At 34.1% G+C, this 16,268-nt stretch overlaps 1 protein-coding gene across 11 annotated transcripts in view; it reads right to left on the bottom strand.

Moving 5' to 3' along the window:
• Positions 1–16,268, bottom strand: part of LOC18430385 (vacuolar protein sorting-associated protein, putative (DUF1162)) — a 144,811-nt gene that overhangs the window by 64,948 nt on the left and 63,595 nt on the right. For 9 of the 11 annotated variants that reach the window (XR_016040549.1, XM_020664999.2, XM_020665003.2 and 6 more), the window contains exons 13-15: positions 11,183–11,284; positions 3,449–3,640; positions 3,247–3,374 (exon numbers count right to left, since the gene is read on the bottom strand). Coding sequence is in view for 10 of the 11 variants with exons in the window: in XM_020664999.2 (XP_020520658.2) it covers positions 3,247–3,374; positions 3,449–3,640; positions 11,183–11,284 (422 nt within the window). In the remaining variant the exon portion in view is untranslated. Of the gene's footprint in view, positions 1–3,246; positions 3,375–3,448; positions 3,641–11,182; positions 11,285–16,268 lie in introns of those variants that run through there. The other 2 variants (XM_020665004.2, XM_088846508.1) reach the window with 2 other exon arrangements.

Below are 16,268 nucleotides of genomic sequence, written 5' to 3'. Positions count from 1 at the left end.
GTGGCAAAAGAAGTGTTAGGAAAATCTAGAGGAAAAAATATTTTCGATAAGGAAACTTGGTGGTGGAGTGATGAAGTCCAGAAGTCCATTAGCGAAAAACGATCATGTTATAAAACTTGGCAATGTATTTGGAACGATCAAAACTTAAACGAATATAAAAATGCTAAACAAATAGTAAGTAAAGAGAAATTTAAGACATGATAATTTATACAATAAATTGGAAACAAGTGAAGGTGAAAAAGATGTCTTCAAATTAGCAAAAATACGAGAGAAAAAGTGTAGGGATCTAAACCATATTAAATGCATTAAGAATGAATATCAAAGGGTTTTGGCAAAGGATGCCGAGGTCAATGAAAGGTGGAGAATTTATTTTAAAAAATTATTAAATGACAAACACAATGGGAACATAGCGATAGAAGGAACAATTGGTATAAATGAGGGCGGAGGTCATAAATAAGTGTAGCAGAGACGAGGAAGTTGAAATAGATGAGAAGCAATACATGAGGGGATAGAATCCGAAATGAATCCATTTGGGAAAATTCACGTGGGGCACCAATAAGTGATAAGATGATAGAGAGTAGACTTAAGTGGGCTGACCATGTGTGGTGTTGACTCAAAACAGCACCTGTTACGAGGCACGAATTAGTTCAAGTGGAAGGATTGAAAAGGGCAAGAGGTAGACCCAAAAGGATGTGGTTAGAAGTAGTCTGAAAAGATATGGGGACTTATGACCTCACTAAAGATAAGGCTTTAAATAGAGCAGAATGGCGGACCAAGATTCGTATAGCTGACCCCAATTAATTGGGAAAAGGCTATGATGATGATGATGATGATGACATATCTTAAATGCCACTATCCATATGAATTTGAAGTTCACATATATTCCTATAAGTGTGTTGCAAGCGCCACAAAACCTAGGCACCTTCTTAGGTGCCATAACAACTCTCCCCGGCTACCTAGGGGCCATCCAAGGTCTTTACCATTGCATCGCCACCACAAGCACAACCACCACTATCACACCATACACACTACATTCCTACGCCAAAACTAACAAATTGCATCTCAAATTTGAACCGAACATCCCTAGACAACAACTAATCATTGACCAATTGCCATTTCTTCAATTATGCATTGAAAAATAAATAAAATAGAATCATCAATCAAATTTCAGATCAAATGGTACCTAAAGTGCTGTAAGTTAAAAGCGCAAAACAGAAGTCAATAGTTTCAAAGCAACATATCTAGATTCCCACATTTAAACGTGTACAAAGGTCACATTCGCAGTGTCACAAATGTCATCAAATATCATAACCGCCCTCCACAAAATAAAGGACGCTTTACTGGGCCATTTTATAATAGTGAGACAATCCCCTACTATAACTAATCAATAGATTCAATACCTATGATGGAAGTGGCAAATCTATACACTTTCAAGTAATGCACAAGCCTCTAATGTACAATCACATATCCCCAGCGAGCCCGAGTAGCTTTTAAGCTTCTTAACTTCTTTTATAAATATCCCAGTCATAACAGCCCCGCCTGAATTGCCCCATAAATATCCATCAAAGTTTAGCATAGTAGTGTGGTCCATAGTAGTTGGGATTGATAGTGAATCGAGAGTGGAATAGGATCGTGAAAATCATCATTTTGATCGTTATCATGGTCTTTGAGGTGGCAATGAGATCCCTAATAGCAGAGATCACCATCCCTAACAAGGGAGGTCAAGATAGTTTAGATCCTTATAGAAATGCCGGAGCGGGATCGCCACCTAGGTTGAGGGATCCCAACAACTGTGGTGCAGTCCCTTAGAGCAACTCAAACTGTCCACAGTTAACGCAAAGCTGGAATAATAAGGCCAAAATCTTCGAATAGTTGACCAAGGCATGTCTTGGGTTGTCTATTTTCATTTAAAAACATATATGTTTTATTGACAAATGAAACTTTTTCAAAACAATTTTGACAGAAACAAGGGCATCTCAGTATCTCACAAATCAAGCAACTGCCAACCAACACATCTGCATCAGCATCAGCCTCACCAGAAAATAACAAAAATAGATAGCATGGGAATCACAAAGATCAAAAAAGCACCTCGAAGATATCAAGCAACTGCAATGTGCTTTGTAACAACATTCACTAATGTACATTGTAAGTAAATATTCTGATGCTATTCTGTATTGCTTAAACATATGAAATACTTATATCAATTTTATTTTTTTTGATATTGTACTTATATGAAATTTTCATTGTTATAATTTGGATTTCCTTTGTTTATTAAAGCTTCCAAAAATTAATTTTCTTTATTGGAAGAACAGTTTTTCTTCCCAGTTTGGAACAGGAATAACCATATCTCTTGTTTGATGACCATTGCTATACTGAAACAGTCTTAATAGCTTTACTGCAAAACATAAGATATGAACAGAAATTAAAAGGAAAAAAAAGTGGATCTGTAACTCAAAGTAATTTAACAGGTATAAGATATTTCTCAATGAACATACACACTTGCGAGCCCATAAGAAATACAGACAAATAAGAATACAGCGGAACTATAACAACTAAGTGGTCCGATGATGACATATGAGAATGTTTATATATTCCAGAGCAGAACTCCTGCATGGTGACTAGATTGAAGCAAAACCTATTATATTATTGATTAAAGGACTATAACAACCAAGTGGTCAGATGATCACATTAAAATCCTGACAAAATAAGAGAATGTTAATATATTCCAGAGCAGCAGAACTCCAGCATGGTGAATAGATTAATGTAAAACCTACTATATTATCCCTCAGTATTTGTAAAATATGCCACAGGAAATATGCTATATAGGTACACCCATTAATCTTTACACAAGCGGCATCTAGTTCTTAAGCAGCAACTTTGAAAGCAGAAATGGCATCCAAGAGTCCAGTCCATCCTTCCCAAACACAAGTGTATTCAGCATCTTCGAGCTCAGTAGCCCCATTAAAATCATGTTTACCTCAAATTTTATCTACGAAACGAAAGTGTACGTCCAACTTGCAAATTTTACTAGCTGTGCACCTTTCAATTTTTTTTTTTAAATGCTGCATAATGCATAAAAGTCAACAGGTACAAATTGATAACCATTCCAACCAACCACATAATCTTTATATAGTTATTTATAAATTCAAACAGAAGATTAGCAGCAAGCAATAATATTGCTAACTATCAAATAACAATGACCATAATTGCCAAAAGAAACAAGGGGTCTGAAAGAAGAAACCATACTTGCTCCAAAGTGTTAAAGAAATTTGTTCAATATTGATTGCAATGGATGCTAAATAGAACTTATCCTGCAGAGAGACATCCCCATCGAATGAAGGCACTGGATGAAACTTTGTCACCTCGTAAATATCCTGCATGAACATCACATACAAAAACATCAGTGACAACTAAAGTTGCACGGAACCATTGACAAAAGACCCAGTACCTTGATTGTCTCATCAGAGACAACACCAGAAAATTGACCGGAATCAGCAGGGTCCCCAGCCCCAAGCATGCCTAAAGATAACCAGTTCAACCAACCACGAGGCTGGCTTGATGGCCGTTCATCACTGTGTTGCTTTGCCTCACCAGTGCCAGTTGATTCTACACTGGGATTTGTAGAGCTTAATAGAAATTCCTGCAGTATATGTTAAAAAACATAACTATGTGTGCACGAATTTGAAAAGAAACAAAACCAATATAAAATGAAAGCAAGATAGACCTTGCCTCTGACGATTGATACAATAAGAATTTCTTAGAAAAGAAAGAGTGTTTCTGGATCAGAATAACAGCAGAAAGATGAACCACAAAAAACTAACTGAAACTAAAATGAACAATAAGAATTTTTTACAAAGGAAACATGCTTCTTAAGAAACCAATTTACGATGAAAGCAAGATCGACCTTGCCTAAGACGATCGATACAATAAGAATTTTTAGAAAAGAAACAATGTCTGTGGATCAGAATAACAGCAAAAGATGAACCAAAAAAGAAAAATAAAACTAAAAATAAACCGAAACTAAAATGAACAATAAGAATTTCTTACAAAAGAAGATGCCTTTTAAGATAACAGTAAAAAGATGAACAAACAGCAAAGACAAAAAAAGAGTTTCAAAGAAGTTAATAGTCATGTTAGCAGTCAGACAAAATATGAAGTATCAAAGAAAAATCCGATGCATATCTGAAATTAAAAACTCAAATATCTTAAACTTGGGATAAAACCAATCCACAAGGCCAAGAGCAAGGTTCTGCAAGGATATTAAATAAACTTACACATAGGAAAATATCGTAAAAAAGAAATAGCCTATGAAAGCAGTATCCAGGTAACAAATTTCAGAGAGTGAATCTATAGATTTCACCAAAAACAAGATGAGGAGCTTAACATTTTAAAATGTTTTGTTTCTTCCAACACTCAAAATTACATCAATACATTCACAGAACATAACAAAAATGGACCAGAATATTTATACGGAGTAGTAGAATCATCAATGTGTTTCAGATCAACTAAGACCATTTTCATCCAACTTGAGCTTAACAACTGATAAATTTGGCCAAATACAAAGTCAAGACACTGATTCACTAGCTGGGCCTCAAAAACTATAGCCGGACAAAGATTTCTAAAGTACCTGAACAGAAATTGACAAAATCAATTGGAACCAGAAGCAGTTATCTCAGTTTTCCTTGCTCTTGAATTCAAAACATTCTCAATTGAAACTAAAGCCAAAACTCCTAAGAAAATCACTCAACATAATATAGAAAGCAATCAACAATAAGCAAGACGCTCAAAAGAAGCTCAACACCTTTTTCATTTGTTTAATATCCAACTTCAGAATGTAAAATTACCGAAGAAACGCTCCACACTTACTCTCCAAACTTTCTTTTTGCTAAAAATAAAAACCCAACTTCTTTGTCACCTTAATATGGGTCTTTCTCCCTACTCATTTAGAAAGAAACCTACTCATGCAATCCCAAAAAAACCATACACTAATTCCCCAGAACATTGTTCAAAAACTCCGTGAGTCTGACTCGAAGTTCCCTGAGATGAGCCTGAGCCTGCCATGACCAAAATCCCCCTACTCTTGGTAAAAGGGTCCTGTTCATTGGTTTGCTGAACACATTCAAGGAGGTGCAATCATTTTGATCTTCGATAGCTCTAAAAATTTCACCCTTAGGACTCATTTTCCAGCCTCAGATGTTTAAACATCGAATACCAGAAAAATAAAAACATTTGTGATCTAGATTTGGACGATGTTCAAATACTCACAAAATTTTAGGCACCCTAGCACTATCTTGCCTGAAAATTTTTCCCTAGCCTATGTTTGAGTTCTCTGTAGCATCAAAGGCTTATTTACCACCAAAACTACCTAAAATCGCTGATTGAGAATACACTTCTAAATACTGTTTACCAAAAATTTCAAAAACCCACTACTTCATGAGTCTATGCCAATAAAATCAAATTTTCATCATCCTATTATCCCCTATTTTTAACTTCTATATCTCATCAAACCCAAGAATTGAAAATATTACTTGTAAGTAAAAAGAATCTATCTTTTCTATCTTCCAAGCCCCTAAACCCTTTTGACCATGTATTATTGACATCAACAACTTACAAAATGACTCTATCTCTCTCTCTAAAACTCCATCTCTCTCTCACATCATCGTCTCTCTCTAAAACTCCATCTCTCTCTCACATCATCGTCTCTCTTTCAAAACGCCATCTCTCTCTCTCACATCATCGTCTCTTTCTCAAAAGTCCATCTCTCCTCCTAAAGCTCAAACTCCATCTCTTTCTCTTTCTAAAACCCAATCTCCATCTCTCTCTCTCTAAAACTCCATATTTCTCTCACACATAAGGTGTGCTCGTGTTCGTCTCTCTCAAAACGCCATCTCTCTCTCACATCATCGTCTCTCTCTCAAAAGTCCATCTCTTTCCCTAAAACTCAAACTCCATCTCTTTCTCTCTCTAAAACTCCATCTTTCTCTAAAACCCAATCTCTATCTCTCTCTCTCTAAAACTCCATCTTTCTCTAACACATAAGAAGGTGTGCTCGTGTTCGAGCTCAAGCTAAACCCCTTGGCTGATAAACTCACCGAGAAGTGAAGAGAGAGAGATGGAGTTTTAGAGAGAGAGATGGAGCTTGAATAGGGTGTCATTTAGTGTTGTTTGGGTCAAAAATTTATGGTCAAAGGGGTCTAGGGGGTTATAAGATAGAAAAGATGGAGACCTTTTGCTTACAAGTATTTTATTGTTTATATTTTCTCAATTTTTATTTTTCAGGTTTTCTATGTGTAACCAAAGCAAACCGAGCAGTCCACTCGGGACTCGCATAGCGGACTCACTTTGAGCACACCACAACTCCCAGAGCCAGTATTATTTTTCCGATACTCACCCAAAAAATGCACCCTCCCAATGCATAAAAACAACTCCCAAAAGCATGGATACAGTACCAAAAATACCATGTACTATTTCCAAGCTCATAAGCCTTAAAAGACGTATGTGAATTGGCATCTTCTTAATAGTTACCAGTACTTGTTGCAACTTGATTTCAACCTTTTTTTGTAACTTTATGTATTTGTTGGTTTAAGCCTCAACATCATCATCATCCTTCAAGATTTGGTAAAGGCACCAGACCCAAAATATGTATGGGAGATAGGCCATAAAAAATGTGAAATGGAGACTTAGTTGTCAATCTATTAATAAAGTCAAAATCAGTTTGCTGAGGCCCTAAGCCTCCTTGGGAAGGCTTGTCGCAATCTAGGTACATTAGAAGATTTCAAGGCTTCAATAGACTATTTCAGTTTGCCCATAAGTTTGAAGGCAATATGCACTACTATATTACAGCATACATCCCATCTTGTGCTACAAGATCTTCCAAAATGACTCAAAAATTTGGTGTCCCAATCTGAAGTAATGGCCTTTGGTACATCATGTAAACATGCAATTTCTCTGAAAATACTTGAGCGGCATTTGATTGGAACGTCCTTTAGCATGGCAAAGAATAAGCCATTTCTGAAAATTAGCCCACCACTACAAATGGTGTCTGCAGAAGACCAAGGACAAAATACATACTTACGTTAACAAGGCAGCGGCATGTAGAGATCAGAATTTTGAGAATGACATTTGGAAACTTAGAAGACTCGGCAATGCTCCACATACTACTTCACATCCCGCATAAACCTAAGCCAATAATATTTTTCCTCCACCTAAGTTGTGATTTTGGAGTAACCAAAATGAACACTAAGGCTTCCATCAGCTAACTCCATTATTATATTTCCCACATAGAAGCACTGCAAATACACAATTTTGTACCACAAAATAAGTAGCCTTCCTGTAACTCACAGTTAGATGAAGGATCATTACCCTGCTAACACTATTCCCCAAGGTTTTAAAACCAAGTCAGATTGGTGGATTGGGGATCCAGATCAAAGAATCAGCCGGTTTTGGTCTAAAACAAAATTGAAAAACTCACTAAAAATCAGTAAAAATAGTGTTTTTTGAGTTTTAACAAAAAACAAGAGTGGTGCATAATGTACTTTCATTATTTTGCAAAAATTCATGAATATTGAGATGTTTCTAGGTCTGAATGTTTGTTGACCATTACATTCACATCACAAAGAAAGATGGAGCTTACAATCACCATGGATACAAATACATGGTCTACAATGGAACATACAACAATCAAAATACCACCTAATACCAAAATGAATGACGTCGTTGTTCTTCCTCTTCATCGGGTTGGTGCAACTCATGGAATTGTCACAACAACTCATCGAGTCGTTCCATCTACGTCTCAGGATCGTCTGAACAACTTGATATATATTCTATATAACAATAACAACTTAATACAACTTAAAATTATATTAAATTTTTTTTGCTCTATAAAATAAGTTACAATAAGAATAACAAATTAACAATAAGTTGTTTGTTGATATATGCAAGTTATAAAGATACTAATTTAAAATTACAATCTACATGAAATATGAAAACAACATAATCTACAATAACAATTTATTAATAATGCAGCAATTTAAAACATTAAATTATGTGATGTTTTAATGTATTTATAACAATAAAAATTTCAATATAGCAAAAAAAAATTTAACATAATTAAATACATTAACAATTTGTATATATATATATTCGTTCAACATAATGATATTAACGTAATTTTAATGTAATCATAACCACATAATTATAGAGACATATGTTTAACATAATTATATTAAGTTATTAACATAATAAACAATAATAATTTCAATAGAATCATACTAAGTTTTTAAAATTAATTATATGAAATTTATTTTGGTAATCATATGTAAATAGAACTTAACTATAGCCATTACCAATTCCCCAGTTGGTTCTGTACATGTGACCAGCAATTAGGAAAATAATAACAATAGCCAAATGATGGTTTTTTTTTAGTAAATATAGCCAAATGATGGTGTGCAATACATATCTACAACCCGGTTCGGTTCATTCAATTACAATAGGGATAAGCACAATCTGGAATATGATCCATCAAAGAAAATACCCATTGAACCGATCACAGGAATACCAATTATGGTGCCTATCAGCCAAAGAGGAATCCTTCAGGTAGTATCAGCCATTTACCCAACTTCCCTCCACATTTTATCAACTGGTTAGACTAGAGACATAAACAATCATAGATAATTATGAGTATGATATCCTTCCGAATGGAATACGAGAATTTGTTTTCTTTCTCTCAATCAATTGAAGAAAAAATGAAAACTGAAACAGCATGTACTAACATGAGTAATAACACCAAGTAGAGACTGGTACGATATAATTCAACATTTTGTTCATTCGGGTTTGATTGTGTCGTAGCTTGATAATGAATTCGAATTAGGTTTATCATTGGATAAACTGCATTGTTGATATTGACCCCAAGCAAAAAATTAAAGGTAAAGCTAGTCCGTGAACAGCCAACCATCTCACTATAAAAATCGGATAGAATCCATCTATAGTCATTGGAAGCTCCTAAAAGGATCCACTACATTCATCAAGTTGTTCCAATGAATTTTGAGACCCAAAAAATCAATTGAAACCTCAGTTTCATATTAAAACACAATGATTCACCAGTCCCTCCAAACCAAAAGGTTCTCTAAGTAGGAACCATTTGATAATCATTTATTTTAAGATATAATGACTAAATATCAAGAGAAATATTTGTCCCTTAGTTGAAATAAGCATGATTCTGAATAAAAAGAAGAATTGATTGATTTATGAAATAGATCTTTGAGAATTTTGTTTTTGAGCTTGGTCACGAGGTCTGAATAAGAAAATAAGCATGAATCATAGTTCAAATTTTCCTTTATTTATTATATATAAAAAATCTAAAAAAGAAAAATAAATCATACTTTATAGACAATTCATTTTGTAGACGAACTTGTTCTTGAATAAGCGAGAGAGAGAGAGAGAGAGAGAGAGAGAGATGTTAATGGAAACGTAGAGATGTTAATGGAATACGCCTAACTTTGAACTTGAGTTTGGAGAGAAAACGCTAGCCAACAGTATCCCACATCAAAGATTTGGGGGGGAAAATGGCAATATAAAAGGTATGAACCACACAACACAACCAAGCTTCTTGTTGCACATGAGGTAAGCCCGATGGTAGGTGTAGGTGGGCCCCATGAGTAATAATCTGCTAACAGATCTAACGTGCACAATAACGTTGAACCACCACAACATTTTTTATTGAAAAAATGTGGATAAAATCTAGTTCAATAAGACTGTCCAGTTCTCACACCGGTTCTCCAACAAAGAAAAGGTAAGGGCAGCCTCGAACCGACCCATTCTGGGGGGACACAACCTAATCCTGATATATTAGGGATCCAGATCGCTCAAATGATTCCCGATCCAGATCAGAGATTTTTTAAACACTGCCATTCCCATATAGGGACAAAAGTAGGGGCGATCAAATTATTGGAATTTGAGCAGCTAAAAACGAATGAGTTCATGAGATAAAGTTCAGATGGAGCATTGACTTAAAGCATCGGCCACATGGTTATGAGTATCGGATTTGGGGAAATAATTAAATAAATAAATATAGAGGAGAATCTCTTATGATAACCACCCACGCTTGAAACATATCTTGATGCCTAATTATCACCCATAAAATCAAAGATAGAAGACAAATATTTGAAATCCATTCAGAATAAAGTGTCAAGAGAGCCTCCATTAAACAATGCTGCAAGACCAACCTTTATTGCAAAACAAAAATAAAAATTGAGTATTTAACACCAAATAGTGGAATATGCAAAGAGGACAATGACAATATATGTACATAAGGTTAAATAATCCATCCAACAAAAACTAAATTGTTTGTTATTTGTCACTCTAGAATATAACCCTCTGGTGTCAAGCTCCAATTCTGGACTTTAGGAAGCATATTATTAAACTCATAAGGTAACCAAAAAAACAAATTTAATATTTCATAATATGCAGTAACTGGCACAGTACAAAAGAACAAAACACCGAGTTATTTAAACAGAGACTAAGCTTGGAACTTGGCCTGATACTGAGTCAACTTGGAAAAACCTTGTCCCAAAAGACAAGAAAATGAAACAAAAAATCTGAAAAAAAATTGGTGACCTTACAAGACTCAATAGGTACTTGATGTGTCCAAACTCAAATGACTAGATGTTTCACTTGCAAAGAATGGAAACAATGTCAAAATACCCATTGAACTCAAAAACTGTCAGGAAAACCATGAACCCAAAAGCGCATCTAGCAACCAGGTCTCCTTCAAAATGATTACCAACAAACCTACGGAGGTAAAACATTCCCCTTTCCAACTCTCCAAAGCAAAAGCTATCAATTTGGCCATAAAGCAGTAATTCCAACTTGAAGATCCACTATTACCAAATTGTTTAAGGTGAAATAAAGTTCAATTATGAAGTGCATGAGAACGGAAGAACAAAACCACGGTTTCAAAATGCAATCATGAACAGAAGCCTTACAGCTGGATGAAGAGAACCACGAGTGTAGTATAGAATTCACAGATGGCAAAAACCAAAGTCACAAGTGGACATGCTCCACCAATAGCAAAAGATACAATTTCCAAGAAGGAAAAAATTGAGATGGGGCTACCTTATCTTCCATTTCACTCAAAAAAAGGATCAGTTCATTTCTAAATAATACCTGCATTTCTAAATAATACCTGCAACTGGCTTTCAGCAATAGACCTGTAGGTCAAAATCTCATCAATATCAAAAGCCTTCTCCATACGCTCCAGCTCTTGTAGGATACTGTCATCAACAGCCTAACAATTAAGAAATATAATCAAATTAAAACAGAAGGAACCAAAAAAAGAAGAACCTTCATTTAACATATAAAATTACATGTGAAGAAGATCTTTAGCTCTGATAGAAAATGCCAATTAAGAAAAAAAAGACATCCTCAAACCCACTACAACTGGCTGACCAGCCAATTCTAACTTCACACCTCAGACTTGAAACAAAACATTAAACCAAGCTGACCTATCTAACATAACAATAAGACAACCTAATGTAGTGTAGATGGAGGACATCACAGCTAGACACCACCTTGCCCCACATGTTGTGCATGAGATCAATGATGAACTCTAATAAAGTATACAACAGCCCAATGGCATACCAATTTCTAGAATGAGTACATCACCATTATGTAGATATTTTGGCAAAGCAATCCAAATAGCAACATTTCTTCAACAAGGACACATTCATGTTGCATTTGTGCACTTGCAAGTTCAGGTATTTATGGGGAGTCATGAATTATATAATACCTATTTCAGCTATGACTAGAGGGAAAAGCAGAGGTTAGCCCACGAGCTAACGCAACAGTGTTAGCCCAACGACCCAAATTGAATCTGGGCCATCAACAAATCCAAATCACTTGAAATATTGAGCGTCTGTAGTTTGAAAATAGGAGAATCTAATAAAACTATCAAAAACATAATTTCCATAAAATAATTGAGTAAAATACTTCTGAAACTTTTCAGCTGTATTTTGGTCAATTTATATTTTACGAATTGTTCTTTTTATATTTTAATTAGGTGAGGCTTGATGAGAAGAACAAACGACTAAAATTTCATGAGATTTGGGTTTGAAAAAAATATTAAAATTATATTACGAAATGATATCGTGATCGTCAGATCAGCCCAGATTCAATTTGGGCCGCTAGGCTAAAACTGTAGTTGTTAGCTAGTGGGCTAACCTCAGCTTTTACCATATATATATATGGTTTTGGTCTTTATATATATAGAATTTATTCAATTATGATTACATATGTAAATATATATATATATATATATATATATATATATATATATATATATTTTATTTATATATATATATATATATGGGTGTGGTTTCTATAAGGTTGCAACCTTAAACAATCCAAATAACGTGTACCACCAAATTTTATCATAACATGTAATTTTGGTGCAAAACGGTCTTAGGATTATCTCAAAATCTATTTTCATATCAAATTATAAAATTTTAAACTCCAAATATGGTTAAAATCAAGTAGATCTATAAACAAATGAAAATCTTGAATATAGACAGTCTAGATAACGTGTTGCAAGATGCACTATTTCTAGGACTCAAAATCTTTATTTTTCATATTCATGCATTGCGTTGTCGAGATGATCAATTAGAGGGATTTTCAACATTAAAACAACATTTTCCGATGGATATTTGAGGTGCATATATAATTCTACATTTTTCAGGTTCGAACCTTATATAAACTTTTTCCTAAATATATATATATATATGGTGAGCCTGAGGTTAACCAGCTAATTGACAGCTACAGTAAACGCCAATGGCCTAGAATGAATCTGGGCCAATCTAATGGTCACGATAGTATTTCATATTTGATTTTTAATTTCTCTTTTATAAATCCAATTCAGTTGAAATTTTAAGCGTCTACTCTTGAAAAATAGGAGAACCTAATAAAAGTATTAAAATTTAAAACAATAATTTACAAAACATAAATTCACCAAACTACTCTTAAAAGTTACAAGGGAATTTTTGTTGATTTACTTTATGCGAATGATTTTTTAATATTTTTATTATGTGCACCTTGATGGGAAGAGTGGATGCTCCAAATTTTTTAAACAATGATATATATATATATATATATATATATATATATATATATATATATATATATATATATATATATCTGTGTGTGTGTTGTACATATATCAATATATATATGTGCGTGTGTGTGTATACACACACACTCACAATACACACAATGTTTCAAATTACAAAGGTTAATGATAGAATGAGTTGTGAGGGGTGGATTTATTAATTATATACTTTATTTAATTTCTAAAGTTACTTTTTGTGATATCTTACTTATCAAGTAAGGGTATTTCGTAAATATCATTAAAAGACAAATGTTACTTTTGTTATCTCTCTAAGGGATAGAGTTTAAAATTTTATTAAAGGACAAAAGTTTCAATAAATAAAGTTTCAGGAAACAAACTTTCAAAATACCATTGTACTTTTGTAAACATTTCAAACTTACCCTTACTTAATGATTTAGTTACCTAATAAAATAAGTTTTAAATAAAAAGTAATAATTTTTTTATAAACACACCCACCACAACCCATTTGAATATTAACCTTGGTATTTTGAGGGATTGTTAACTCTAGACCAGCTACATATGAGCCCAACGACCTAGTTTCAATCTGGGTCGATTTGACAGACATGACCTCATTTCATATTTGAATTTTAATTTCTTTTCCTAGAAATCCAAATCAAGTGAAATTTTAATTGTTTATTCTTCTAATTAAGGTGCATCTAATAAAAATATTAAAAACTAATTCGCAAGATCTAAATTGACAAAAATACCCCTGAAAAGTTTTGGGGGTATTTTGGTCAATTTATTTCTCACGAAATATATTTTTTATATTTTTATTAGATTCTCCCATTTTTAAAGAACACAAGCCCCAAAATTTAAACTGATTTGGATTTATACAAAAAAAAATTAAAATTGCAATACGAAATGCAATCGTGTTCATTGGATCGGCCCAGATTGAATCTAGGCTATTGGGCTCATATATAGTTGTAGGCCCACTGGCCTACGCTAGCATTTTCCATATATATATATATATATATATATAGATAATTTTATCCATTATAAAAGAAACAAACACCACTAGAATCCATCAAAAAAGGTTGTCCTGACATTGGAAAGTCCCTCAATTGACCATCTCGACCTTGAGATATATGGATATAAAATAAAAGGATCTAAATTTCATAACTAGGGGTGGAAATAGATTTTCATGACATCATAGGCATTTCTGGCTCCAGAACTACATCTTCTGGTAGGGTTTTGTGGTGTGGCTTTAACTGTTTAAAGTTGACGCCCTCTGTAATATACATATATAACTGTTTAAAGTTGACAACTTTTGTAATATATATATATATATATATATATATATATATATATATATGAGTTACATTAGGGTGCTCACACTATGGAGTAATTTATCATTGTACTCAACAAAATTTGGACATTTTTTTTTGACAAAGTTAACTGTATTGCTTATAAATGTATTACATGGATTGTTTGAAGCGAGAGTCCCTCCATATTGGGACTCCATTTTTTTTTCTTGTTTTCCTTTTTTTTTTTTTTATACCATCGTATGTCCTCGTTGGCGTTGAGCCCATATCGTTTTGTTTTAGTTATGGACATGTTAACCAAGTACCTAGAAGAAGAAATACCATGGTGCATATTGTTTGCAGATGACATAGTTTTGATTGATGACACTAGAGGCGGTGTCAACACAAATTCATGCTCTAGAATTTGTAAGTTTTAAAATTAGCCGGACTACAACAGAATATATAGAACACAAATTTAGTAATAATAGGAGTAGAAATGAGAAAGTAGTTAAGATTTGATGATAAAAAAATACCTAAAAGAGGAAAATGTTGCACATAGAATTAGAGCTGAGGGCGAAGTGAAGATATGCATCTAGATTTTACTTGATCCCCGTATACCATTGAGATTGAAGGGGAAGTTCTATAGGACAACTATAAGACAAGCCGTGCTTTATGGGACGGAATGTCAAGCAGTCAAAAAACAACCTATCAATATAATGAGCGTAGCTGAGAAGAGGATGTGGAGATGGATGAGTGTAAAGACATGAAAGGATGGATTTCGAAATGGATACATACGAGGGAACTTAGGAGTGGCTTCAATAGGTAATAAGATGAGTAAAAGTAGACTTACGTGGGCTCATTATGTGCAGCATATATCCAACACAACACCGGTGTGCGATTTGGTTTGAATTGAAGGCTCTAAAAGGGCAAGGGGAAGGCCCGAAATGAATGGATAGCAGTAGTGAGAAAAGATATGGTGACTTTTGGTCTTACTAAGGGTATGGCCACAACCGGATTGATGTAGTTGACCCTAATTAATTGGGATAAGGCCTGGATGATGATGCTGATAATATATACATGTTTATAATTAACAACCCTCAAAATACGAATTAATGTTGGAATGTGCTGTAATGGGTGCATATATAAAAAAAAAATTAAGTTTTGTTAGATTTTTGTTTTTGTAGGTAATTTAACCATTAAGAGTATATTTGAAATTTTTAGAAAAGTACAATAGTATTTTGGAAGTCAATGCCCTAGGATGAGGTGAGGCTTATGAAGTTTCCAATGTAATAATCAGCAAAACCGATGCCACTTAAGAGCAACGATCTTTCATGTAGAGATGTTAGCAATGATTGAGCGCAGCCATGACCATGGATATTCAAACCCTCCCATGGTCCGAGAGAGGGTAGTGACCATGGTGACGATCCTCCCATGGCGGTCCCCTCCTGATCCTGGTTTTGTTTCATCATTACCTTTAGTTACTACTACACCTAATCATTACCTTTAGGATTAGGAGGGGAGTAAAGGTAATGATGAATTACCTTTAGGAATTCAACTTCGTTGGATGTTGAAGATTCAGAGCATGAACCTTTTGTGAATTTGGAGGAAAATAGATCTAATATTGTTAGATGTTGGAAGAAAGATATGTCAGCAGCAGTTTTGCTGTTTGGTAACCACGACGTGCAGAAGGGGGTGGTTTATTTCAATGAGCAAATTTCTCCAATGTTCCAGAATGCGGATGGCCTATGTGTTGAGGAGGTAGATCCAAAACTGTATGAGACCTGTGCCATACTGTGGAAATACAACCTATAAAGCTTCTTTCTAGGTAGAAGACCTGATTGGATCTATATGAAGAACATGGTAATGAAGAT

Source organism: Amborella trichopoda, chromosome 9, assembly GCF_054954075.1.
Source record: "Amborella trichopoda isolate Santa Cruz 75 chromosome 9, AtrichopodaSantaCruz75HAP2 v2.0, whole genome shotgun sequence".
Taxonomy (NCBI): domain Eukaryota; kingdom Viridiplantae; phylum Streptophyta; class Magnoliopsida; order Amborellales; family Amborellaceae; genus Amborella; species Amborella trichopoda.
Note: the sequence above shows the minus strand (reverse complement) of the source record. Positions and strands in the feature narration are given on the sequence as shown.